At 57.0% G+C, this 23,721-nt stretch overlaps 5 protein-coding genes across 5 annotated transcripts; 2 read left to right on the forward strand and 3 right to left on the reverse strand.

The window, feature by feature from the left end:
* Positions 1-263: 263 nt before the first annotated feature.
* Positions 264-1,935, reverse strand: CGCS363_v013102 (uncharacterized protein; the record flags this gene model as incomplete). Its single annotated transcript, XM_036644951.1, has 4 exons — positions 264-624; positions 676-863; positions 913-1,718; positions 1,896-1,935. 4 exons carry the CDS (start codon positions 1,933-1,935, stop codon positions 264-266), a joined length of 1,395 nt encoding a protein of 464 aa, XP_036489828.1.
* Positions 1,936-3,580: 1,645 nt separating this feature from the next.
* ino1 (Inositol-3-phosphate synthase) lies at positions 3,581-5,272 on the reverse strand (the record flags this gene model as incomplete). The annotated part of the gene is made up of 2 exons (XM_036644952.1): positions 3,581-4,493; positions 4,542-5,272. 2 exons carry the CDS (start codon positions 5,270-5,272, stop codon positions 3,581-3,583), a joined length of 1,644 nt encoding a protein of 547 aa, XP_036489827.1.
* A 4,695-nt stretch (positions 5,273-9,967) lies between these two features.
* On the reverse strand, positions 9,968-10,875 carry CGCS363_v013104 (uncharacterized protein; the record flags this gene model as incomplete). The annotated part of the gene is made up of 2 exons (XM_036644953.1): positions 9,968-10,707; positions 10,761-10,875. The coding sequence occupies 2 exons, from the start codon at positions 10,873-10,875 to the stop codon at positions 9,968-9,970; spliced, it is 855 nt and encodes a 284-aa protein (XP_036489249.1).
* Positions 10,876-15,194: 4,319 nt separating this feature from the next.
* CGCS363_v013105 (PI-PLC X domain-containing protein 1) lies at positions 15,195-16,190 on the forward strand (the record flags this gene model as incomplete). The annotated part of the gene is made up of 3 exons (XM_036644954.1): positions 15,195-15,693; positions 15,749-16,041; positions 16,134-16,190. The coding sequence occupies 3 exons, from the start codon at positions 15,195-15,197 to the stop codon at positions 16,188-16,190; spliced, it is 849 nt and encodes a 282-aa protein (XP_036489353.1).
* A 3,315-nt stretch (positions 16,191-19,505) lies between these two features.
* On the forward strand, positions 19,506-23,568 carry mrc1 (Mediator of replication checkpoint protein 1; the record flags this gene model as incomplete). The annotated part of the gene is made up of 2 exons (XM_036644955.1): positions 19,506-22,432; positions 22,488-23,568. The coding sequence occupies 2 exons, from the start codon at positions 19,506-19,508 to the stop codon at positions 23,566-23,568; spliced, it is 4,008 nt and encodes a 1,335-aa protein (XP_036489225.1).
* Positions 23,569-23,721: the final 153 nt, after the last annotated feature.

Below are 23,721 nucleotides of genomic sequence, written 5' to 3' on the forward strand. Positions count from 1 at the left end.
CCATCGCTCACAAGCTACCATCACAGACGATGCGCTGTCAACGTTCGACAACGTTCGTGTTCGTCATTCAGAGGGCTTCCTGGTTCTTTGCCAGTCGAAGCCCTGTACCAAAACATTACATGTACAAAACGCTTCAACGCGAGCGCAAAGCAGAACCTCAGAATCCAGACCGGCGATCGCCTTTTATTCAGTTTCGTCCCACCCAAGCTTGTAACGCCGAAATGGGAACATTTGACAACCCTCACTACCCGATCGCGTCTGATTTACACCATCTCTCGAGGCTGGTGGGCTGAGCCAAGCTCGTTCGCCCGATAATCGCGGCTGTTGCTTCGCTCCTTAGTCGGCTGCGCCGGGTCCGCGACCATGCTCGTCAGGCCAATGTTCTGGTGTGACGGCGGCTGGTACGCTGGCGGAGCGCCCGCATACGAGTAGCCGCCGTGCGTGGGGGTCTGTCGCCACGGCTCCGGGTTGTAGCCACCCGGTTCTCTGCCGAACTTTGAGACGCCGTTACGACGGCGCCTCCACGTCCGGCCGAAGGTGAAGAAGATGGAGATGGCGATGAGCAGGAGGATCAGACCGGCAAGGAAGTAGTTAAACTTGCGGTTCAGCGCGAAGGAGAAGCCACTACGTTAGGTTAGCTGACTGACAGCGGCGACTAATTGCGCACAGACGTACAGGAAGGCATTGAAGGTGCCGAGACCGATTATGATACGGCCCAGCCATACGTGAATCGGCTTCATGGTCGTTGTTTCGCCCGTCTTCTTGAAATGGGAGTGGTGCAGGAAGCCAAGGGCAAATTGACCAAAGCAGAAACCGACAACTATCAAACCAATAATCTGGTGCGCAGAGGTGAAGCCGCGAGACTGGGCTTACGTCAGTAGAATTCTCCATCAGGCGAGAGTCGCGACTTACACGGTTGTACCAGAAGCTGGTCAGGACACCCAAAACGAAGCCAATGATGACGAGCAGCAGAGCTACACCCTGGTTCAGGCCGTGCCACCTCACCTTGTCGCCCAAACGCAGAAGCACCACGCCGACAGGCATCAGGAAGACCAAGGCGCCGACCATCATCAGTGCATGGAAGATGGACTTCAAATCCCGCTTTCCGTCATAGGCGTCAACTTGTGCCGTTCCCTCGTTGATCGCGTCATCCTTGAGAGCGGGAGCATCTCCCGGGCCAATCGTCCGCTTCATGTTGATGGTAAATCGGCCAAACTCTTCATGAAACTTGACCGACGAGTCCATCTTGCTCGAGAAGAAGCCTCCCTTGGGTCCCACGGCATAGATGGCCTTTTGCGTCTCGCTTGATACATCGACATATCCACCCGGCCAGTTCCTGCAGTGTGCGGTGCATCGCGCGCTGAAGTACATTGAACCGTTAAAGACGCCAGTACCAGGGAGGACATCCCAGGTGACGTGGTCGTAGTATGAGGGCTCATAGTTTCCGTAGGCCACGCGCGGGGAGAAGGTGACGTTGTTTCCCGTCTCGTCGCGGTAGATCATCAGGATCAAGCTGCCCGCCATCTGGGTCTGGCCGAGACCGATGGCCGCCCACTGCCTGTCGATCGGGGCGCGGATGGTGATGAAGACATCTTCGCCGCTGTTCTCTGGGACCGTGAAGCCGAAAGCGACGTTGTTTTCGGGGGCGACAAAGGTTGACTGTCCAAGGTCGGTCTTGTCTGAGGTGTCTGCGGCGAAGGAGGGAGTGGCTAGCGCAGCTGTCGTGGATGCATGGTTAGCTAGGGTTCGCACAGCTGGTGAAGCCGTCGATGGCGACTGTGCCACTTTGGGGATGCGAGCTGTATGACGACCTGCGGGGGATAGGAAGGATTGCATGTCTCTGAGGGTTGCCAATGCGGGATCGCGGGAGTAAGCAGTAGTCGAATGCCACTAACCTGCAGCAAGGGCAGTGCGCCCAAATTTCGAGAACAACATCGTGGCGCGCGTGTGGTGTCGTCGTACGGCTTGTACGCCTTGTCGCCCTCAATCGCAGTTCGTCGTCAGAACGCAGTGTTAAGAAGTCGACGGCAGAAAGGGATTATGAAGGGAGAAAGATCACTGGATTAGCGTAACGAACAGGTGAAGGAGAGAGAAGAGGTAGGGCAACGCAGATTGCTCCCCCATCGAGCGATACAAGCGGGAAGGGACGACATGTGCCCTTTCTTTACGGGCAGGTCTTGGGTCTTGGCATGCTCAGACGGGCGAACCATACAAAGCGCAAGTCCTGACTCCTTGGTAAGGGCTCCCTCCCCTCCCTCTCTGGCAGCGCTACGTTCAGAGCGTAGTGTCAGTGTTGCTCTGCCCGCCAAAAGTGTCCGTACCTTTGCTTTACCACCAAAAATGGCAGTAATTTCGAGACCAGCACGACCCCAGCAACCGTCTGGGCAGATCAGGCACGGCCGAGCAGGGAACAATGAACGTTGTTGACATCCACGACACTCGTGGACATCCCGGTCCCTCTCCACAGGGGGCGCTAGCGCACAACGGGTGCTGATTCATCCGCCCGCCCACCAATGAAAGGCCGCGCTTTAGTCCTCAGTTGCCCTGAATGGTGCCGTTGCCACCCCCTGGCTGAAGCTGCTCCAGGACTCCAGCTCCACCGACGTTGCTTTTTCGAATTTTAGCTTTTGGAGGGGGGGAGGGGGAGACCCGCAACCTGCAGCCCGCAGCTAAATTGCGCCGCTGTCGAGTCTTTGATGAGAAGAGCAAGGCCGAGACCACCTCATTTCCCTGCTATCCGCTTTTCTCTATTGCCATGCAGTCAATCGTCATCCCCCGTCCTCGCTTCGGAGAGAAAGGGAAAAAAACATGACGATTGATGATGGAATCCGTGGGCTGACAGGCGGTTTGGTGCAAGGCTACCTGTGCACCGACATGTCGCAAATCACCAATCGACCGGGTCCCCAGCGCTTCTCCAGGTTTCTCCAGAATCGCGACCACAACCGAGCGAACGGCAACGACGAGGGTCAAGATTTACCGTGCTGTGCCGTGCCTCACTAATCGACCATAGCAGAACACCAAAGCCAGAAGGCCCTGCCCTGTCGACGACTTTCATGACGAAAGGTGCGTCTGGGCCACCAGGGCCATGGCCGTCCCCAACGTGCTGATTGGACTTCGTCCCATCCGTTTCAATGCGCCTGCCGCCGTCCACCATCGTCTCTTCGACGTATCGCGGACCAGCACCTCACACCTACCGCCGCGCAAAACATGTGGTCGACAGGACAGGCCCAGGTTCATACTCGCAAAATAAAGTTTCTGCTCCTCGACACGCAGGAGTTTTGGCTCCGTCAATATAGGACGAATACGCAAGCTCACCAGCATGCTTTACCACTACGCGATCACGGCAAACTCTACGACATGTGAGACGTTTTGCGGTAGGGACTGTGACTATATTTGGTTTGGTTTTATCGCGCATACTAACATGTACCTCCATCAATATGAGTACCTAGCGAAGGGCTGGGGCCGGTGAGGAACCTCCAAGGTGGAAAGACGCAAAACAAGGTTACCAGCCCACGTGGGCATGGAAAGAACGGCAAGATTTCGACAGCAACCCGTCGACGGCGATCGTACGATCTCTGATCTAGAACAGCTTGTGCTCCAGCGTCATCTCGGACTCGGGCTCGAGGCCGACACAGGCACGGAAGATGTTGGTCAGCGCGGCGCGCTGCTTGCTGAGCGCGTTGACGACCGGCGTACCGGGCGGCGTCATCGGCGCCTTGAGCATGTAGCTCAGGATGCTGAGCACGCTGTGGAAGCCCTTGAAGTCCTTGGTCGCGGCCCCGTCCGACGAGACGGCTTTCCACTGGATGCGAGTCATCATCTCCGCGACGAGTACGAGGTCGATGATGAGCGGCGACGCCAGCAGCGAGTCCTCGCACACGTTGAAGAGCGAGATGGTCTGGTGCCCGCCCATGAAGATCTCGGCGTAGTACTCGTCGAGCGCGCGCTTGTTGTCGCCCACCGCCGGCATGTACTTGATCACCACCGTGTGGTCTGGGTGCTCGCCCTCCTTGTACAGCACCGTGTTGGCCTCCACCATGTCGTCGACCACGTTGGACTTGGAGATCTCCTTGGACCGGAACTGCTTGTGCGAGCTGAGGTTCTTGCCGTCGTTGTTGCCGAGGTGGTTGTAGCTCGCGATGGACGTCAGCTTGATGCCCGCGTTGATGAGGAAGTCGACCAGCGCCGACTTCATCTTGGTCTGCCCCGACTTGAAGTCGTCGCCGCCGATGAAGGCCCCGTGCTTCTCGGCCAGCTCGATGGCGCCGGGGACGAAGGTGTTTTGCGGGGAGCCGTTGATGAAGGGCACGCCCTCGAGCGTGCAGGCAACGGAGAAGACGGTGGACGGGGACACCTCCTCGTGACCCTCCTCAATGGCCTTGAGCAGGTTGTCGGCGGTGTCGTTGACGCCCGGGATGATGTCGGCGTAGCGCTCGGTGTTGGCGGTCCACTGCACAATAACCTTGTCAAGGCCGTTGGCCTCCTTGAAGTTGCTTCGCCATGTTAGTCGTTTCCTTCACTAACTCTCACAGCACACTCACCGGATATCCTTGCGGATCTGCTCAACATGAGCCATGCAGGCCTTCGTCCCGGGCAGCACATTATCCGCCCGGTCCTCCTGGTTGGCGGCGATGAAGTCGGGGTAGTAAATGCTCGGCAGCGGGACCATCTCCCCCATCTCCTTCTTGACCTGCGCCTTGAGCGTCGGCTCCAGCACCTGCGCGCGGTCCATCGCCGCGGCCAGGTTCATCCCGCTAATGTCCCACCCGCCGATGGCGAGGTCATTCGGGTGCACCATTGGCAGCAGGTCGTGGAACGGGATGTTCACGTCCTTGGCCGTCGCGGCGTCCGTGCCCAGCTTGACGGTCGACCCCATGATCACGGAGCCATAGTAATTGGCGGCGCGGGCGCCCTCGCGCGTGTCCCAGGTCAGCCCGCGGCGGTTGGCGAGGATGCCGGCGGTGACGGTCGTGCCGTTGTTGCCGCCCCACCCGACGAGCATCATGCCGACGCGGGGGACCTTGCGCTCCGTCTTGAACTCGTAGAGCGTCTCGGTCGGGGTGGCGACGTACTTGCCATTGGCGTCCTGCGAGACCTTGGTGGTGCGGTAGGTGTACTTTGACAGGATCTCGGTGTCGTTGTAGACGACATTGGGGGAGTTTACAGTGAAGAGCTCGCGGGTGTGGCCACCGGCCGCGGCTCCGTTGCCGTTGGGGGAAAGGGGTCCGTCTCCGTGCGCGGAGCCCGCGTCTACCTCTGCATGGGGAGCCATGTTTTGTCAGAGCCCGAGGTAGAATTGGGGGTGTTGGGTGTTGGGTTTTCAAAGGTTCAGGCAGATAGGTTTGGTTGGCTTGGTTAGCTAGAGGCCTTTAGAGATCAAAGGCCGAGTCCGCTGAACCCCCGGGGGCGGCAGAGCAGCGGGCTCCTGCGTACGGATGGTGGACCCTGTGTGTGTCGTTAGTCCACACTTATCCCAAATACATCGTGAGGAGGAAAGACTCACGAGTTGAGGAGGTTGGAAAACGTCTTGACGACGGGGGCGATCGCGACCCGTAAGCGCGATCAGATCGTTTGATTGGGTTTGTTAATTGAAAGCTGTTTGTGAGATTGCGGTGTCCTTTTTCTGCTGTCTATACGAGACTGTTAATATTCAGGATGAAGAAGAAGAAGAAGAGAAAGAGGTAACATGCGAGTCGGGCGTGGACGGGGTCAAGCGGCGTTCAAATAGTGTCACTTCGGGACGTCGGGGGGCTCGGCTGGGTGCAGGAAAGCCGCGCGTGTCGGTGGAACTGGGGGCGGAGAGACAATGGATGGAGTGTGGAGCGTGGGGGAGGGATAACGCAGAGTAAGCTAGGTAGGCTAGGTAAACCAAAGCTAACGACTACACGTCCTGCAGCTCTCCACTGGGTAGGTACACACAGACAAAACGCTGCAAGCTGTCAAGCGGTGTGAGGCGGCGCGCCGGTTGTGATGACGATGTGGAGCCCTATTTCTTCTGCAGCGCCGCTAGAGGGGGGTGCTTGGCTTCTAGATAACGCGGACTGGCGGGCTTGGCGGGGTTGGTTGTTTGGACGGAAGATGATGGATGAACCGGAGGGCATAATAGGTGTACTTCTGCGGGATTACGAGGGAAAAGGCTCTATGCGAGACGGTGGTCCTAATTACGGCATTGGAGCGGGAAGAAGGAACGTGGACTGTTGTTGTTTGCGCGTATCTGGCTGCGGGGTGGGAAGCTCAACTTACACAACGGCAGAAGGATGTATTAAGTTTTGGCGACTTCGGGGTTGAGATTGGATTGTAGGGAAGAGAGCAAGTTGGACGGGGATGAAGGTGATCTCGTGCCAGACGCTCAGTCGAAGAAGCTATGAAGTTGCACAGATGGAAGCATCATTTGGCGTATGATCTGTTCTTTTTTGGATTTTTTTTGGTGGTTGCGATTAATCCGACGACGGGATGAACTGCATGGTTTTCACATGTTCGTGGAAGCTACACTCCGTTGCGTTGACAGCGTCCACCCCGCAGTTTTTAGCCCGAAAAAGGCAAAAAAAGGGGCTTTTTACCGAAAAACCACCAAATCGCCCTAAACTTCACGTTTTAATACCTCTATGCGTACGTAATGCGCGTAAATAAAAAATATATCAATCGATAGCCCTCGATTAGGTGATTATAATGATATCTTTTTTATTCTCGCGCATTACGTACGCATAGAGTTATCTAAGTGTGAAGTTAAGGCTAATTTTGAGGGGTTTTTTAAGCGGACAGTTCAACGCAACGCGCCGGGGGTTTCGTTTTTTCTTTTTAGCGTTGCGTTAAGTATCCGCTAACCTAGAAACCCCCTTAAAACCCCCTAAACTTCACACTTAGATAACTCTATGCGTATATAATGCGCGAGAATAAAAAAGATATCATTATAATCACCTAATCGAGGGCTATCGATTGATATATTTTTTATTTACGCGCATTGCGTACGCATAGAGTTATTAAAACGTGAAGTTTAGGGGGTTTTAAGGGGTTTCTAAGCTAGCGGAAAATTTTCCTTCCGGGTCAAACTTGGGGGCGGACGCTGTCAACGCAACGGAGTGTAATAGCTCTGTCTCTTATCTCCAAGCCACACCACACCCGAGATGTGAACCCCTCACACGACAGGCCCGGGCCCGTGTCTGCAGTAGGACGAATGCTGTCTTTTTTTCAGCGATTCCTAATTACACCACTTTCGATATGCATTGAGAATCATTTAGAGGATCAGGATGAGGCAAGCATAACTTGCCCCAACAGAATCTTTTCTTTCCAGGTCGTCCGACTTGGGGACAGCTGGTCTCGTGTCACCGACACAGCGGAATGGCGGGGCCCTTTCGTTTCCTCCTCCCCCAAAAAGCAGGGGGGGAAAAGACGTTGGGGGCCGCCTGGCCGACATAGGAAGGAGGGGCTGCCTTACCCAGGGCACCTAGCTGGCGAGCGACGGCCCACTGGACCGCCTGATTGGATTCCGTCCCCCGGCGACCTCGGAGGCGCGGATTGCGGGTTCTTCGGCTGGATGTGGGGCATGCGGGAACCTCGCTTCAGGCGGTGGTCTCTGGAGTGAGCACCTTGACGGCTGAAATGAGGCATCTTCAAGGTTATCCGCCTCTGTCCTGCAGTAGACATCCTCCATCTCTTGAGAATGTAGTCCATGGTTCCAAGAAAAGCTGATAGATAAGAAAGACACAAAAAACATCATGAATAGTACACCTAAAGACCGCCCAGCCTTCCATCTCCTTGGCATCTCAAGAAACCGCCCATAACACCCTCCATCTCGGCTGTCCCTTCCGCCAGGCTGTTCCTGCACCTCGTCCCCCTGTCCCTCGCGAATGGCTCGCTCCCTGGGGGCCAGCGCACCATGCAACGCAAGCACGAAAAACAACCCCCCACTCTTTTCTTCAACCACACAAATCATCGCCGTGACGAACAACGCCGCAACCCGGAGAACCTGTAAGTGCCTTTTTTGCGCGTACTCTTCCCCCGACCCCCTGCTCGCGCTGCGTTGATCCGTGAGAGCGACATATCTAGTGTCTTGGGAGGGCGCTTGCTTCTTCCTTCCCGTGCTTGACCGCTAGTCTTATGTTCGATGGTCTTCCTCATTGAATGGCCATCTCGCAAATCATGCATACGTTGCGAGGAAATGATATGACGAGACTGGTGGTGAAGAAGAAGCCGCGGCTAGCTCGGGGGTTTCGCACGAAGACCGATTAACATTTGGCGTCCGGTCTGTCCTGTCTAACTCCGGTCCTCCCAGCACTCTCCCTGCACCTCCCCCAACTCCGCCGGATCGGAGTGTCGGGCCCTCTTGCCCGGCCGCTCTCGAGCCCGGAGAAGGAGGGGAAATGCGCCGAGGCAGCTTTCCTGGACCCGCCGCCGACTGCCGCCTGTCAGCCGCCCTTTATCCTTCAGTTCAGGCCGGTCTAATCTGAGTCGCGGGTTCCTGGGATTTCATGTGGCGTGCGGGAGGAACCGTTGGCTTGCTGCTGGACGCATCTGGCATCTGCAAATTTCTGTCGAGACCACTGATGTGGAAGAAAGTCCAAGTAACGATTTACCGCAAGTGTAGTCCCCAACTCTCCATACTTCCACAACATCATCCTCATCACCCATCACCGCACATCCCCAAATCTCCAAGCAAGCCACACTCCTCCGCCGACAAAACAGCATCTCCGGCCACAATAACCCCCCAAAACGCAGCGTCCCGGAACCAGAACATTCGGAAGCCAAGGGCCCAGCTCCCTCGTCGCAGACACGGGACGACGAAAGAGAAAAAGACGAGGCGGAAAACGTGCGTACGTGCAATACGGGCGTGCGTGTGTGCTGCTAGACCCCTATCTCCGCGGAAACTCTGCCTGTTGTCCCGTACACACCACCACGAACCACTTCCAGCCCAACACCATCAAACTCAAAACCATTCACCGTGGTGTTTCCCAAAATGCCATGCTATGCTACCCGCCGCGCACCACACCACACCACACCACACCCTTCCAGCAGCACTCGCAGCATCTCCGGGAATCGCGTCAAACGTCACCCTTTCTCACTAGCACTCGTGACACGATGTGGGAAAACTTCAGATGACGCGGAATCTTGGGGCGAGAGAACACCGAGAATTCTCCCGTTTTGCACCAAACTCACCCTTTGCGCCTTTTCCCGCGTCGCTCGTGATGTTAGTTTACATACTCCCAACCCTCATCAAAATGCAAGCATAAATTTCTGGAACCTCAACGAGGATGCAGCCGCGTACGCGAGGTGGTAAATCCCAGAAAGAATATCCCGAATGGATCTACAGAATTACAACCCACCAAAACCCCCGAGGGGGAGGGGTGGTCCCCCCTGTCTGCGGCTGCCGTCCAAGTCGTAGCATGTCGGCGGGCCTTGACGTTTCACGCCAAGGCCAGGGTTATCCCCCCACACCTACAACCCTCTCTCTTCCAAAAGAAGACGTCAGTCAAGTCCCAACCCCCCTCCCCCCCAAAGTGCCAGGATGTCTGTATAAGGCAAGAGAATGCCTGAGAACAGCCCAATAAGTTGAGTCCAATTATCACATCACTCATCACAAGCATTCGCCAAGGAAAAGCCAAGTTTTTTTTTCAAGAACCATCAAGCATCGTTATTTTGTTCATCAACACTTCTAAGGTAAGGGTAGCAAGGATTATACACAAAAATCTGAAAAAAGAAGTCTCCCCCCAAGTACTATCCACAGGATATCACTGAGTGACGTTTGAAAGAAAAATGATACAATCTTGAGAGAGAGAGAAATGAGAAAGTCAAGTCCTCCTTGTGCTGTATCCCCCCCGCCGGCTATTCTTCATCCCCGCGCATATCGCAGATATGACACTTAGAAAAGAAGACCGACGGAAAAACGAAGGCAATTTGTTGTTGTTTGTGTTCCTAGCTCCTTGTGGTGACTACCGTTTCCCGATGCCCATGCAGACTAAGATCAGCATATTTAGGCCTGGAAAGAGCGGGCGGCGCGGCGCTTGGCGAGGTTGTACTCGACGGCGCGCTTGCGGGCAGTGGCGGACTGGGTGAAGGCGACGGAGCCACCGAAGGGACCGGCGAGCGCGGCGTTGCGCAGGCGGGCGACGCAGACGTTGCTGGCGCCGCCGACGTTGGCGTCACAGGTCATGCCCGCGGGCATCTTGATGGCGACGGGGAAGTCCATGGTGGAGGCGCCGGACAGGCCGCCGATGCCGATACCCGGGACGTTCTGGGTGACCTCGGCGGTCTTGAAGGCGGAGGGGTCGGTACCGCCGGAGGTACCATCAACGTCGGCCTTGAGGGGGCCCGCGCCGTCCTGGTTGACCTGGTGGAAGGTCATCTTGAGGGTGCCGTCGTCGGCGGTGGTGGGCATGCCGGCCTGGGCAGCCATGCCGGTGGCAGCCTTGACGGCGGTCTCGGCGGTGCCCTTGGGGGTCTTGGTGCCCTTGCCAGCCTGGCGGGCGACGAGGGAGCGGCGGGCCATGTTGGCCTCGTGGATCTCGCGGGCCTTCTTGACGGCGGTGGTGTTGCCGGCGGCGCCGTTCATGAACTGGCCAACCATGGTGGCGGCGTCGACAGGGCCGCCGCCCTGGGTGCGGCCAAGGGCGGAGGCGCGGTCGGTGCCCATCTCGCGGTCGCGGATGATGGAGGTATCAGCCTCGGAGCCGCAACGGGGAGAGGCGCAGTCACGAGGAGTGCCGTCGATCACTGTGTTTGTGTGAGATTGAGATATCAGAGATAGAAAGAAGTGAGTGACTTACAAGAGAGACCGGGCAGGTTGACACCGTTGGCACCCTGAACACTGTCGATGACACCGTGGGCAAAGACGTTGGTGGCAGCGAAAGCCGCGAGGAGGATGGTGGAGGCGTACTTCATCTTGGCGGTTGGAAAGATTGGTGAAAGTTGAGTCTTGAATAAGAGGCTGATTATTATTGATGCAATAGACTGTCAAGGAGCTCCGGGCTCTTGTGGAAAAGAAAGGCAGATGAAGAGAAAAGGCTGAAGTGTTGATGAGATGCTGATGAGAGACAAGTAAGATCGAGAAGGTTTGGCCGGATATGCGTGTGATTCTTATACAAGTTCTCGACAGACTGGATGACAGGTCTTGGACAGTCTTGGAAGACAGTTGATGGGGCTTGGCAAACACGGGCCTCAGTTCCCAAGGGCCAGGGATTCCTCGATGGCCGCGCTTCCAGCGAGTGAGTGTGAGGCATGTTGCCGCTGGCTCTCTCACGAAAAGATCAGTCGAGGCATTGATCTGACGACTGGACGACACGGGCTATGTTCTCGCTCGAAGACGAGGTTTCTGAAGATGCGATTGGCTTGGAAACCCGTTTCGAGGGGCCCTGCGGGTCCTGAGGAGCGATGACCAGGAGGGACGAGAAACGCCACTGGGAAGAGGTGAGCAAGTGGTCCCGCGCAGGCTGGTTTACTCGGCAAAGACGGCCAGGACAGGTTCATGCATGACGAGCTGTTGGCGATCTGGCTTCCGATAGGTAGATCTCTGAAAATCACGGTTGTGGGGGAGCTACGACGGCTTCCACGCTTCTCAGGAGTAAGGCTAAACGCCTTCTCCACGGCTGGTTTGGGGCTCGGCGTCGATGAGGGTGACGAGGTTGCTGGACAAGGTTTAGCGGCGGGAGCGTTCCTGGGAACAACAAGGGCAATCCCATCTCTTCAGGTGAAAAGATTTGAGAACGACGCTAGGATGGTGTCGATCCTAAAACGTGAGGCGTGTGAGGTTGCTGGTCCAGCGCCAGCGAGCTCGGGCCAAGCTGCGTGCGCTGACTGATTTCTTCTGGTGAGGTTGAGACGGGGCAAAACATCGCGGATTTGAGCAGCGTCTCCGTTCGTGACCAGGAAGCTCCGGTCAGGCAAGTGGGCGTCGCCCCTGGGTGCTCCATTCGCGAGTACGGGAGAGCGGCGACGCCATGCCCCCTTTGGTAAAGGCCCCGTCTCGCTCGACACAGTTCGACTCACCACGGCCGGGCCTGCGTTAGAGGCCGAGGAGATATCTGGTGGAAGTCGAGAGAGCCCCAACGAGCAACGAGCTTATCGAGGGCTCCGCCCATCGTTTCGGTTTTCGGAAAGAAAACGGGAAAGGCTTGAATTGTGGTTTTCTTCCCCATAGCAATACGGGGCCGGGTGGGTGGTTAGACCTTCATCATGAAGCCTCGCTCTCGTGGATTCGTGATGAAGACCCAAGGACGCAAAACTTCCGAACCCATCGTCGGAGGCGCCAATGACGGTGACATTGCCAGCCGGCCGCTGACATGACTTGGCAGGAACAGCAAGGCGGGATGAAAGCTCGGCAATCGCATGCCGTCTCGACTCGGGTTGTGACAAGCCTTGGGCCAGCAGTTGACAGTGCTTGGCAGAAACTCTCTACAACGAACTCGGATGTCGGAGGAATTCCATGTTTCGTCAGCACGCGCACGGTTGTTTCCCTCCTCCCTACCTTGCCAGTGCTTGCCCTCACACTCTTGCGGGTTTCCTTGACCTCACGGTTTAGCCGACGAAGAAACCCGCGACCTGAGGTGAAGGTGGAGGTGGAGGCGCGGATTGAGGGAGGTAGAGGGGGCAGATCTGCCGGGCATCCCACGCGGTTGGAAGCAAGCATAACCAAATCCGGCTGACGTCGATCGTCGTCCATGCTTGCTCTGAGGGCTGTGCAGGCCTGCATTGCTGCCCTCCGACACACAGGTGAAAAAATCTGCACCCTCGATGGGGTCGCATTCTGAGTTGTTTAGTTTGGCGACCCCTCGCAACCCGCCTGGTCGTAGCGTCTCTGAGCTTGTTGTCTCATGAATTGTCATAATCCGCATGTCGTCGTCGTCGCCGTACTACAGTGTCAACGGCTTCACGCCCCACAGCCCAACCAGCTCCTCCTTCCCGATGACATAACCAGCCTGCCTCGGTCTCGGTGAGATGAGCCGGGCCATCTCTGTGCGAGGCTGAACAGCTTTGCGGCATAATAGAAGCACCGCGTTAATGCGAGAACGAGTGACCGCCCGACGCCGTCGTCAACGGCAGCCTCGGATTGGGCTTTGCCATCTGTTCCTGGTCTCGACGACGAGCCTGGCCAGTGCGTGACTCGAACTGTGATGCGCGCTAGAAGATTTCGACGCAAGCCATTTGGACCTAAAGGTTCGAAATGTCGCACGTGGATCGAATAACCTTGATCCAGTGCGGTAGATGGGCACAAGGTATCGGCCCCTGCGGCGTGGAACATAGGCTTAAACGGCACAAGTCGAGATCAGGCTCGCACATTGTCGTTGCACGGCAGTAGCGCGACAGTTTAGAGACACTATAGATGCCGTCCTCTAGGTTGCCTCTCATGGTGGATCTTGTTCTCACGAGAAATGAGATGATGGTGCAGGTTCAGCTGTTGTCTTCTCTAGCGTACGGAGTACGAGGAGAATCCGAGGTTTAGCTCGTAAGGTTGCAGCATCTTGCTTCGTCCGAAGACGACGACCCAAGCTGATGCTGCGCCTCTCTCTTTGCGAGAATGAGACGGATAGGACCTCAACGTGGTCACCAAATGACGAGCATACACTTGAAGACGTTTTGCTTTTGCGACGAGCATCTGACGTACAGCGCGCGTGCGCTTGGTTCTTCGTATGATGATCCCGTTAAGATTGTCATTAGGCGCGATAATTGTCATTCAGCATTGTACTGCTGGTCCAGACGTCCCTGTGTTGAAGGGCTATATGTCGACGGCATTATTGGTGCGTGCGTTCGTAACTTGGGACGCAAGCTGAAGAGAGAAGGTGCAGCCCAATAAATGCCAGACAAATGTCTTGACTCTTGTCGCCCAGGACAGAGTTCCTGTCAACGTCAAAGCCAGCCGCGAAGTGGTTGCGAGAACTGACTTCTGGCGTTGAGTATGACGGGTGACAGAAAGCGTCTGAAGCACGGGTGACTACCATTCAGCTGGGACTAGGCCTTGGTTGTGCTGCGCTGGTGTCTGCTGTGTGTTTCGTTGCTCAAGGTTGGACTGGAACTTGATAGGAGTCGAGACATGTGCATCGTCTGTCGTGCTCACGGCGGTGAGGTTACACTCCAACATGTACGTGATGTTGAGGTGAGGATTGGGAAATGGTCATTGCCAGAGAGGGCAGGAGGAAGGAAATGGATCGTCCTGCACAACTGCAGCTGCAGGCGGCAATCAAGCGACCCCCAGGCACGGTGAGGCACCGGACCAATAAGACCCCGCAGCGCATCCCTCCCCTGCCACACCTTGTTTTCGTCCCCTGAGCGGCCCTGCTACTAGCCACGTTAGCGCACCTCGGGACCTGCTTTGAGACCCTTCAGCGGCCTTGGACCTGATGACCGCCACCACGCGTGGACGTCTTTGACACCGTCATTCGTCGACTCTCCCGTTTCACTTGCCGGTGGTGGCGGCCAACACAGCACCGCGGGGTCCATCGTCTTCAAACAAGCATAAGTGTGGCGTCCATACGGCAGTAAACCCATGCTGCCGTTGTTCGACCCAAAATCCGAGCCTACAATAACCAGCAAGAAGTCGATTATGAGGGCCAGCGATGGCCATTCATGCCCCCTTTTTTATGGCCTACTGGGAGCAGCAATATCCTCGGATAACCCCCATCTTACTCCTTTGCATCCCAGAGGCCTCCTCGCCCGTTCCCGCTTGATTCTTCCTACATGCGCGAACAAGTGGCTCTGCATCTCATATCTTGAGTAACTCGATAGATGTGGCAAAGATTCCCGTCTTGACAGGCATCTCATGTCCGCAATCAGTGCAACTCCCCGTCTGGTCCCAACCGATCAAGAAGCTCGGGAATATGCCGTGACCCAATCACAGGACCACGAGCCGTCACTTCAACGGCACCCAGACCGCAGATACAACGGTCTTGGGTGCCATCGCTCACATGTCGAGCAGTTACATCCAGAGGGATCACTCCGGCCCTCGACCAGCCAGAGTCTTCTCATGGCCCGGCCGAGTGGCCACCAACATCCCCGCGAAGGCGCTGACACTGGCCTGTTTGGCCGTCTGATTCGCTAGCTCGTCCGAGATGTCACTTTAAGCTATCGCCAAACCCCCATTCAGCTGGGCTGCCGGTGTTCACATACGAACTAGATCTATGTTTATATAGCTGCCGCCTCTGTCGTGTCGAGATGCTCCACGTCGTGTCTGTGTCTCTTCCTGCTCTAATATTAATATCATTATCGCCATGCGCGCCGCTCTTTTCTTGCCCGTTGTTGCGGGCCTTGCCGCCGCCGCCTGCAATGGCAACGATGCACTCTGCGGGAAGAAGTACTCGGAGGTGACCTTTGTCGGTTCTCACAACAGCCCCTTTGTAGGCATCGGGCCTGCAGACAACCAGCTGGTTTCGCCGACGGCACAGCTCGATCTGGGCGTTCGTTTCCTCCAAGCCCAGACGCAGAATAAGGATGGCGGTATTCAGATGTGCCATACCGATTGCCTCATTCTGGACGCCGGGTCGTTGTCTGATTACTTGACCTCAATCACCAAGTGGATGAACGCCCACCCGGACGAAGTCGTGACTCTGCTTCTGACCAACATCGACGCGATCCCAGTGCAAAAATTCGACGACGTGTTCAAGAGTACGGGCCTCGACAAATATGTGCTCCGGCCCGAGGGGAAGGTGGCCGAGTGGCCCACGCTTCAGAAACTCATTGACGACGGGACGAGGTTGGTCGTCTTCATGGGTACGGCAGACCTGCATCTAGGATAATTGTGAGACTGAGAAACTGACGAGAGCAGACTACCACGCCGACACGAGCAAGGTGAACTACATCCTCGACGAGTTCCAGTACTTCTGGGAGACGCCGTACGGCGAGACGGACTCGAACTTCCCGCGGTGCAACATTGACCGGCCAGAGGGCGTCGACCCGAACGGGCGCATGTACCTCGTCAACCACGTCTTAAATATTGACATCTTTGGCGTCAAGATCCCGGACCTGGCTAACGCGGGAAAGACGAACTCGTTTGACTCGATCGACAAGCAGGTCAACCTCTGCAGAGGCATGTGGGGGAAGACACCGAATGTGATCCTGGTAAGTTGGACATCCTGTCCTGGACACCGAGTTGGCTGGCAGTCATCGTCGGATCATTGAAAATCACCGTTGCTGACTGGGGCTGAAATAAGCTTGACTGGATCAATGTCGGCGACGCGGTGAAGGCGCAGACTACGTATAATGCCTAGAAGGAATCCGACCTTCCATGCATGGAATGCAGTCAACTCACGCCAGCGGCAGTTGGAACATGATGTCGCAAAAATAGTAGCAAGAGTTCCGGGGAAGTGAAGCAGGCATCCGTCAGCTGGTCTTGGTAACCAGGGCGGGCAGGGCTAGTGTGTTTGCTGCAAACCGCGCCGCAGAGGCTTCGTGTTTCCGGCGATTAAATCGCGCGTTGGAAGGGCGTTTGCTCTGGCGAGGCGGACGAGATCACGTTTGCGCAGGGCGAATTGTGAGGGGAGAGAAGAGGGAGAGAGAAGGAGGGGTCGCATCCGAGTGGCTTTTTGGAGGTGAGAGCGAAGCCACGCTCGGTGTCCCGATTCGGGCAAGGAGCTTCGGGCGACGGCCAAGGGGCTGGCGGGCTACCGTTCTCATCCATTTTCGGCCACCGGTCATTAGATACCACTTTTCGCAGCCTGATTTTTGGCTGCTGCTGTCAACTTTCACTTTTGCATCTGCCTTGCTCCCCGATCTGAAATCACCTTGTCGCGTGTCTTTGATTCATGAGATAAGTACCAAGTCATGGCTTCATTTCATGAGTGCCGGCTCGTTTGAGTTCCGACTTACACGATCTGATTGATTCCATGCCCCTCATCGTTACCATTCACACGCAACTATTGTGCCTGGAATGATCATCTGCTTTCACCGCCATGGAGAGAGACGGAACATGGCTAGCTGACGGTACTTACCTCGACTTCGTCAGGTCGCTCTCTTTCTCCGACCCGCGGCTCAGACAGCGGGACCCCAAGGCCACCACCCAGCGTATCGCCTTCACCGACGACAACGTCAAAGTCGTCAAGCTGAGCCTGCACAACGGCAAGTTCACCAGGAAAGCAGAGTTTGACGAGCCGGCCCTGCTCGAGGCGCACTTCCTCAACACGGCCTCGCAGCGCGGCCGCCAGAACATCTACATCGTCGAGGGGCTCGGCCCGGGCTTTGCCAGCGTTCTGGGAAACCACTTCTCGCTCCATCCGTCCTTCTTCGTGGAGCACGAGCGTGTGGTCGTGCACAACTTGAACTGGATTGGCGAGAGCGATGGCGTGCAGTTGCCGTCTGTCATCCAGAGTCGGGGACACCTGGAAATGAAGTACTATGAGGTTGTGACTTTTGATAGAAAACCAACGAGCTTCCGGTGGGTTTGCGCGGCTACGGGGAGACACATTGGTGTTTCCAGAGACTTCAGATGGGATAACTCCCCTGATGAGATTGACAACTACCTAGACGTGGGTGTTGTACGGAGGAAGTGTGGCGTTTGGTCTTGGAGGACCGAAGGCGGCGGCTGGGACTGTAAGTCTGCAAACCACCATGCTCATACACCCTCGCTAACACACACAAGGCCTCGTCCTCTGCGACCCGCCCGTCAAAAGCGTCAGGACAGGCGACCAGTACAGCGTCGAGCACGACGTCAAGACCTGGCCCTACCAAGGCGGCTACCTCGATTTCGTCCCAGAAGAAGAACAGATCCGCGTCGCCCGAGAAGGCTTCTACCGCGGCCCGCCGCGCATCTCCATGCTCGAGGACCTCTCCTTCTACCTCGAGACGCACTCGCGCCTCGTCGACATTGCAGAACCAGAATCCGTTGCCATCTTCGTCAAGAAGATCGTCGCCTCCCACTTCCTCAAGCAGACGGAGCACCTGCGCGCAACGCTTTCCGCCGTCCAGCGCGGGCTAACCCGCAAGCAGGACCTCGCCCGGATGCCCATGGAGAAGGTTGAGGCGTTGTGGAGCGATATGCAGGGCTGGGAGCGGCGCACGGGGGAGTACCTCGAGGACCTGGAGGGCATCATGCTCCAGCTCGGCATCCCGCTGTCGCACCCGGCGGGGACTCCGGTCGCCCCAGTATCACCGTCGCCGCCCCGCGGCGCGGTGTCGGCGGCGAGCATCGCGTGGCAGGACTGCACGGCCGATTTCCAGTTTCTGTACCTCCGGTTCCGGGAGCTGCGGCACCGCACAGAGACGCTGAACGCCGCAGTCACGGGGCTGGCGAGCATCACGGGCAACCGGCAGGCGTACAAGGAGCAGCAGCGCAGCATCAGCGAGGCGAAGCGGGTCAAGGCTATCACGCTGCTTGGGCTGGTGTTCATACCGCTGGCGTTCACGACATCGCTTTTTGGGATGGAGTCGCCATATAAGCCGGGAGACGACCTGTTTTGGGTGTACTTTGTGACATCTATTCCTTTGATTGTCGTAATCCTGCTGGCCTACTATGTCTTGGATCTCGGGTATAATGACGAGGGAAGAGCATGGTCCCTAGAAAACTTGGCTGTGAGGTTGGATAGATTGAGACGGCAGGAAAACAAGTTGATAGGAGGGTTCAAGGAAGGTAGAGCGTGAATAGGGAAATTAGAGAAACCTACGTACCCCTTTTGCACTTCAACTTGAAAGAGAACATGAATTAGCCAAAGCATTTAGCCAGCTTCGTAGCCAGACCGTAGATGTACATGCAGTCAGTCTTATGTCATTCCTCAACTTACAGATCTGAGTGAACACAGAGGAGAAAAAAAAGAAAAAACAATAGGCGGCCACCGGAGATATGTAGAGCCACCTAAACTCGAACCCACAAGCTGTGCCGAAACCAGGCATACAATCCACCACTAGGCTATCTTGCGACGGTGGTCGCACCAATTGTTGCGGAAACTGGCAGGTGAGTTGGCTGTGAGGGAAGCAGTTCTCCAGCGGCAGGTGAGGTGAACCCTTTCATTGGGCATGTGCGGGTGAAGTGCAATCCCGTGGTTGCTCAGGAGTTCGGTCGAGCTGAGCCTCTAGATATCTTCCTGTTTTCCCTTTCATCTCCATATAAAGTTAATCATTTCCCCTGAAGTTTTACGAACGAAAAGCAAGAAAACTGCCGTTTCTAACAGTAGTATAGAAATGTTTTTAGCAAAATTCACTTCAACGTCCCTTCAGCTCCTGATCAGCTCCTGATCAATGCCGTGTGTAAGTGTCGTCATGTGTGCTGGAGCTCGAGCCCAACTGATAAGAGCTCCAAAGTGGGTCTCTCACCACCACAGCGCTCCTTATCGGCGTGTTTAGTGGCGCCGCGCTCGCGATAAGCTCCCGTGCCGCAATCGACTCCAACACGTCGCGCGTCCCACCGACGCGTCTAAGAGCTCTTCCGTCTTAATTGACGGCCTGCTCCACCACCCACCACACAACTCTACCACAACACTCGTCTTTGACTCGGATATGGGTACCTTTTCAAAAGCCCATTAGCCAAACTTTGCTTCATTCTTTTCATGTTTTGATACCCATAAACACACATTCCACCTTAATTACAACACGCAATGGCTTCAGAACAGTCCGCGGCGCGCTCACCCAGCGCGAGCCCGGCCCCAGAGTCGCTTCAGGCGCGGATCGCCGCCCGTCTGGCCGCCATTGACACTGACTCCGAAGACGACGAGCCCCAGACCACCAGCCGCAAGAGCAAGGCTTCCCCAAAGACCACACAAATGAACAGCGACTCAGAAGAAGAGGTCGTCAGACGTCCGAGAGGTCGCCTCGCTGCCCAGATGGCCGGCGGTGAGATATCAGACTCGGAAGAGCCCGAAAGCTTTCTCGACCGCATCCAGAAGCGACTCCAAGCAGCGGACGAGGCAAATGATGATAAGGAGGACGACACAGTCATGGGAGAGGCCGAAGACGAAGACGACACCCCGGTTGCCCCTCGCCGGCTGCAGAGAAAGTCGGAGAGAGAATCCACACCAAAGGCTCAAAGCCCAGCGCGTTCTCCTACACCGGGTCTGTTCGTGTCTCCCGAGAAACAAACACCAAGCAAGCCCGCAAACGACACAGTAGCCAACGACTCTGACTCCGACGCGTCGCTCCCTGCCCTGAAGAGCTCCAGGTTCCAAGCTCTCGTCGAGCGCAAGCGAGCTGAGCGACTGGCCCGCGAAGCCGAGGAGGAGAAGAAGAAGGCCGAGCGGATCGAACGCCAGAAGGCCATGAACGCCAACCTCTTTGACGACGAAGACAACGTCTCTGACATCACCGACGACGAAGACGGCAGGACACTCAGCCAGGCGGCACGACCGGCGAGAAAGGCTGGCAAGAAGGCCATTGAGGAGATGAACCGTGAGACGCAGCGCATGGCCCGTAACATGCAGCTCGCTCACGAGGCAAAGACACGGAAGAAGTTCACCAAGGCGGACTTTTTGGAACGATTCAACTTCAGAACCGCGGAAGCCAAGTCCGACCCCAAGACGACTAGCTCGAGCAGGCCGACAACGCCCGTCTCCGCGCACCAGACCGACGCTGAGATGAAGGACACGGAGACGCCGCCCAGTTCACCCCCTGTCGCCAAGGTGCCTTCGCCGACCAAGGAAGCTACTACGGTGGCCCAGCCTGTGGTCATCCCCGGCGACGAGAAGGAATTGCCCTCGCTCGACGATGTGTTTGCAGCCTCGAAGAAGCTCGACAAGGGCAAGGGCAAGGCCGTGGCTTCTCCAAGCCCCAAGAAGTCTGCAGTCAAGGAGGTTAAGCCTAAACGCCAAGTTCGCATCAAGCTTCCCTTTATTGCAGCGCACAATGCTGTGATTGACTTGGACGACGACCTTGAGATCACCGGCGTGAAGAAGGGCAAGCTCGACGCCGTTTTCGACAGCATCCCGGAGAAGAAGTCTAGAGAAGCCAGCTCACTACACGCTTTGCGTCGTCTCGCACAAGTTGGCTCACCCGAAAGAGCGAGGAAGAGTCGTGCCGAGAAGAAGGGCATCACCGCCGCCGAGATGCACTTCAACCTTCAGCTGCGCGCTCGCGAGCAAGCCAAGCTGGAGCGTGAGAGGCGCCTCCAGGAACTGAAGGCCAGAGGTATCACTGTGCAAACTGCAGAGGAGCGTGAGAAGGAGATGCAAGAAGTCGAGGACATTGTCTCCAGAGCCAGGAGGGAGGCTGAGGAGATCATGGCGCGAGAGAGAGAAGCAGCCAAGGAAGAGAAGAGGGAAAAGAGGAAGAATGGCGAGCTCGATCCCTTCGACGATAGTGACGACGAAGAGTATGAGGGCTCCGAGGAGGAGGTCGACGACGAGGCTGAGATTGAGCTCTCTGGTTCCGAAGACGAGGAAGAGGGTGTTGCTGATGAAGAAGAGGGCAATGCTTTGGTTGACAACGAAGCCGGCGACAGCGGATCTGAGCACTCGGATGCTGAGGCCGACGTCACCGAGCAGGTCGACCTGGATGATTCTGAGGATGACTTGGATCTGCCCACGAAGAATGTTCGCCGATCCAAGAAGACTCAAATCGTTTCTGATGACGAGGACGACAATGAGACGGTGCAGGCTACACCAAGACCCAAGACGGCCACTCAACGGTCCCCTGTGGCGCCCAACACCAAGTCGCCCGCAGTGCCTACTTCCGTTTTGCGATCTGCCAAGAAGACGTTCATTCCCGGACTTCCCGTCACTGGAGCCGCCGGCCTCGGCCTGACCCAGATCTTCGCTGGCACTATGGACGACAGCCAGACAGCTCTCGGAACCATTCCCTCGCAGTCACCCATGCCAGACTTTGATACCCTTCCAGACTCAAACCTCATCAGCAACACCCAGCCGGACAGCATGATTCTCGACAGCCAGGGCGGCGACACCCAACGAGCTGAGACGCAGCCCGAGTCTGCGGAAGGCGTCCACCTCCACTTCAGCCAGTCTCAGGTGCACGGTTTCGACAGCCTGCTTCGCGACGAGGAGCCGTCGACCCAGATCTCCATTGAAGCAACCCAGGACGCCGGCCTGCAAGACTACACGCCCCTGAGGTCGCGCTTCGTCGAACCACCCGCGTCCACCGTTGAGACCATGATGCTGGACGGCGACGCAGAGCCCGACGCTGTTCTGGAGTCCCCTCTCGTCCGCAGGGGCAGACTCCGTCGCAAGATCGATGTCGCCGCTGCCCCTGTCGAAGACGAGGAAGAGGAGACCCAACGAGCCCCGACCCCCGACGTTGACGAGTTCGGCTTCAACACGTCCGCTTTCGGCATCATGAAGGACGCCGTCAAGAAGCAGGAGAAGCTCAAGAAGGCTCAAGAGTACAACCGCAAGAAGAGCAAGGCGAAGGAGATGGTCGAGGAGCAGGCCGATGAATCCGAGGACGAGTACGCTGGTCTCGGCGGTGCGGATGGCGAAGACAGCGACGACGACTCCGACGCCGCCTCCGTCAAGGAGATGATTGACGACCAGAGCAACATGAACGCCGACGACGAGCGCAAACTCGCTGCTCTCCATGCGTAAGTCATACCCATCCCAACTGCCCAAGAAATCGCTTAACTAACACACCTCCAGGGAACGCGAGCGCGCCACGGACGAAAAGATGGTGGACAAGCTCTTCCACGACATCACCACCGGCATGCTCCGCCGCAAACGCGGCGCAGATTACGACCTCTCTGATTCCGATGACGGCGGTGAGGCCCGCCGCCGCATGAAGCGTCGCCAGTTCCAAAAGATGCAACAGGCCCTCTTCGCCGACGAGCGCATCAAGAAGATCGCAGAGAAGCCCGGCAACCAGGCCTTCCTCCGCACCATCGAGGACCGCGGCTCCGACGACGAAATGGACTTTCTCGACTTCGCCCCCGCAGAGCCCATGCAGACGGAAGACGACGACTCGCAGTCTCAGACGCAACAAGACCAAACCACCGTCCCGGACAGCCAGCCTACCACCGCGCGACAGCCGCTCGGCGGCGCCGCTGTGGCAAACAGGCCGCCCGCGAACATGCGCAGGACAAAGGACGGCAAGAAGCCCTCCAACATTGGCGAGATCCGCGAGTCTGTGTCGAGCCTGCTGGAGGACCTCAACGCGGAGGTTATCCCCGCCACGGACCCGGCCTCGGACAGCGATGACGACGACGAGCGCCCCGCAACCTCGCGAAGCAACAAGGAAAACGACGACGGCGTCCCCGCGACGGCTAACCCCCGCCGCAGCCACAACCTCACGCGCGCCGCCGTCGTCGACCGCATCTCCCTCAAACGCCAATCCTCCTCCACAATGTCCACCACCTCCTCCAAGCTCGCCTTCGCCATGCCCTCCGCTTCCTCCACTGGCGGCAGTGGCTCCGGCAGCTTCAAGGTCCCCGCGCTCCTCCGCCGCGCGACGACCAACTCCTCCTTCAAGTCGAGCTCCTCCGCGTCTGCCTCAGGGGGCGTGCCCTTCTCCGCGTCCGGCGGCGGCACGAGCGGCTTCGGCGACGACGGCAAGATCAAGAAGAACGCGAGCAAGCGGTCCGGCGTCAGCGCGCTCGCGCGCGAGACGGAGCGCCGCGCGGCGGTGCTGGAGAACGAGAAGAGGAGAGAGGCGAGAAAGTGGAAGGGCGCGGAGCAGAGAGTCAAGGCTGTTGGCGGCTTGTTCGGGGGTGGAAAGTTCGAGTGAGGATGTGGGGGATTTGGGTATTGGCAAAAGATTGATACGTCTTGATGAACATGGAAGGGTATTATGGACTTTGGGAGTTGAGGTTGGGTAATCATCATTGCTGGCGTTTGAACTGGGATAGGAGGATGGCATTGATTGAAGTGTATTGCATCT

Source organism: Colletotrichum siamense, assembly GCF_013390195.1.
Source record: "Colletotrichum siamense strain Cg363 chromosome Unknown KSG_Cg363_contig09, whole genome shotgun sequence".
In the NCBI taxonomy this organism is placed as follows: domain Eukaryota; kingdom Fungi; phylum Ascomycota; class Sordariomycetes; order Glomerellales; family Glomerellaceae; genus Colletotrichum; species Colletotrichum siamense.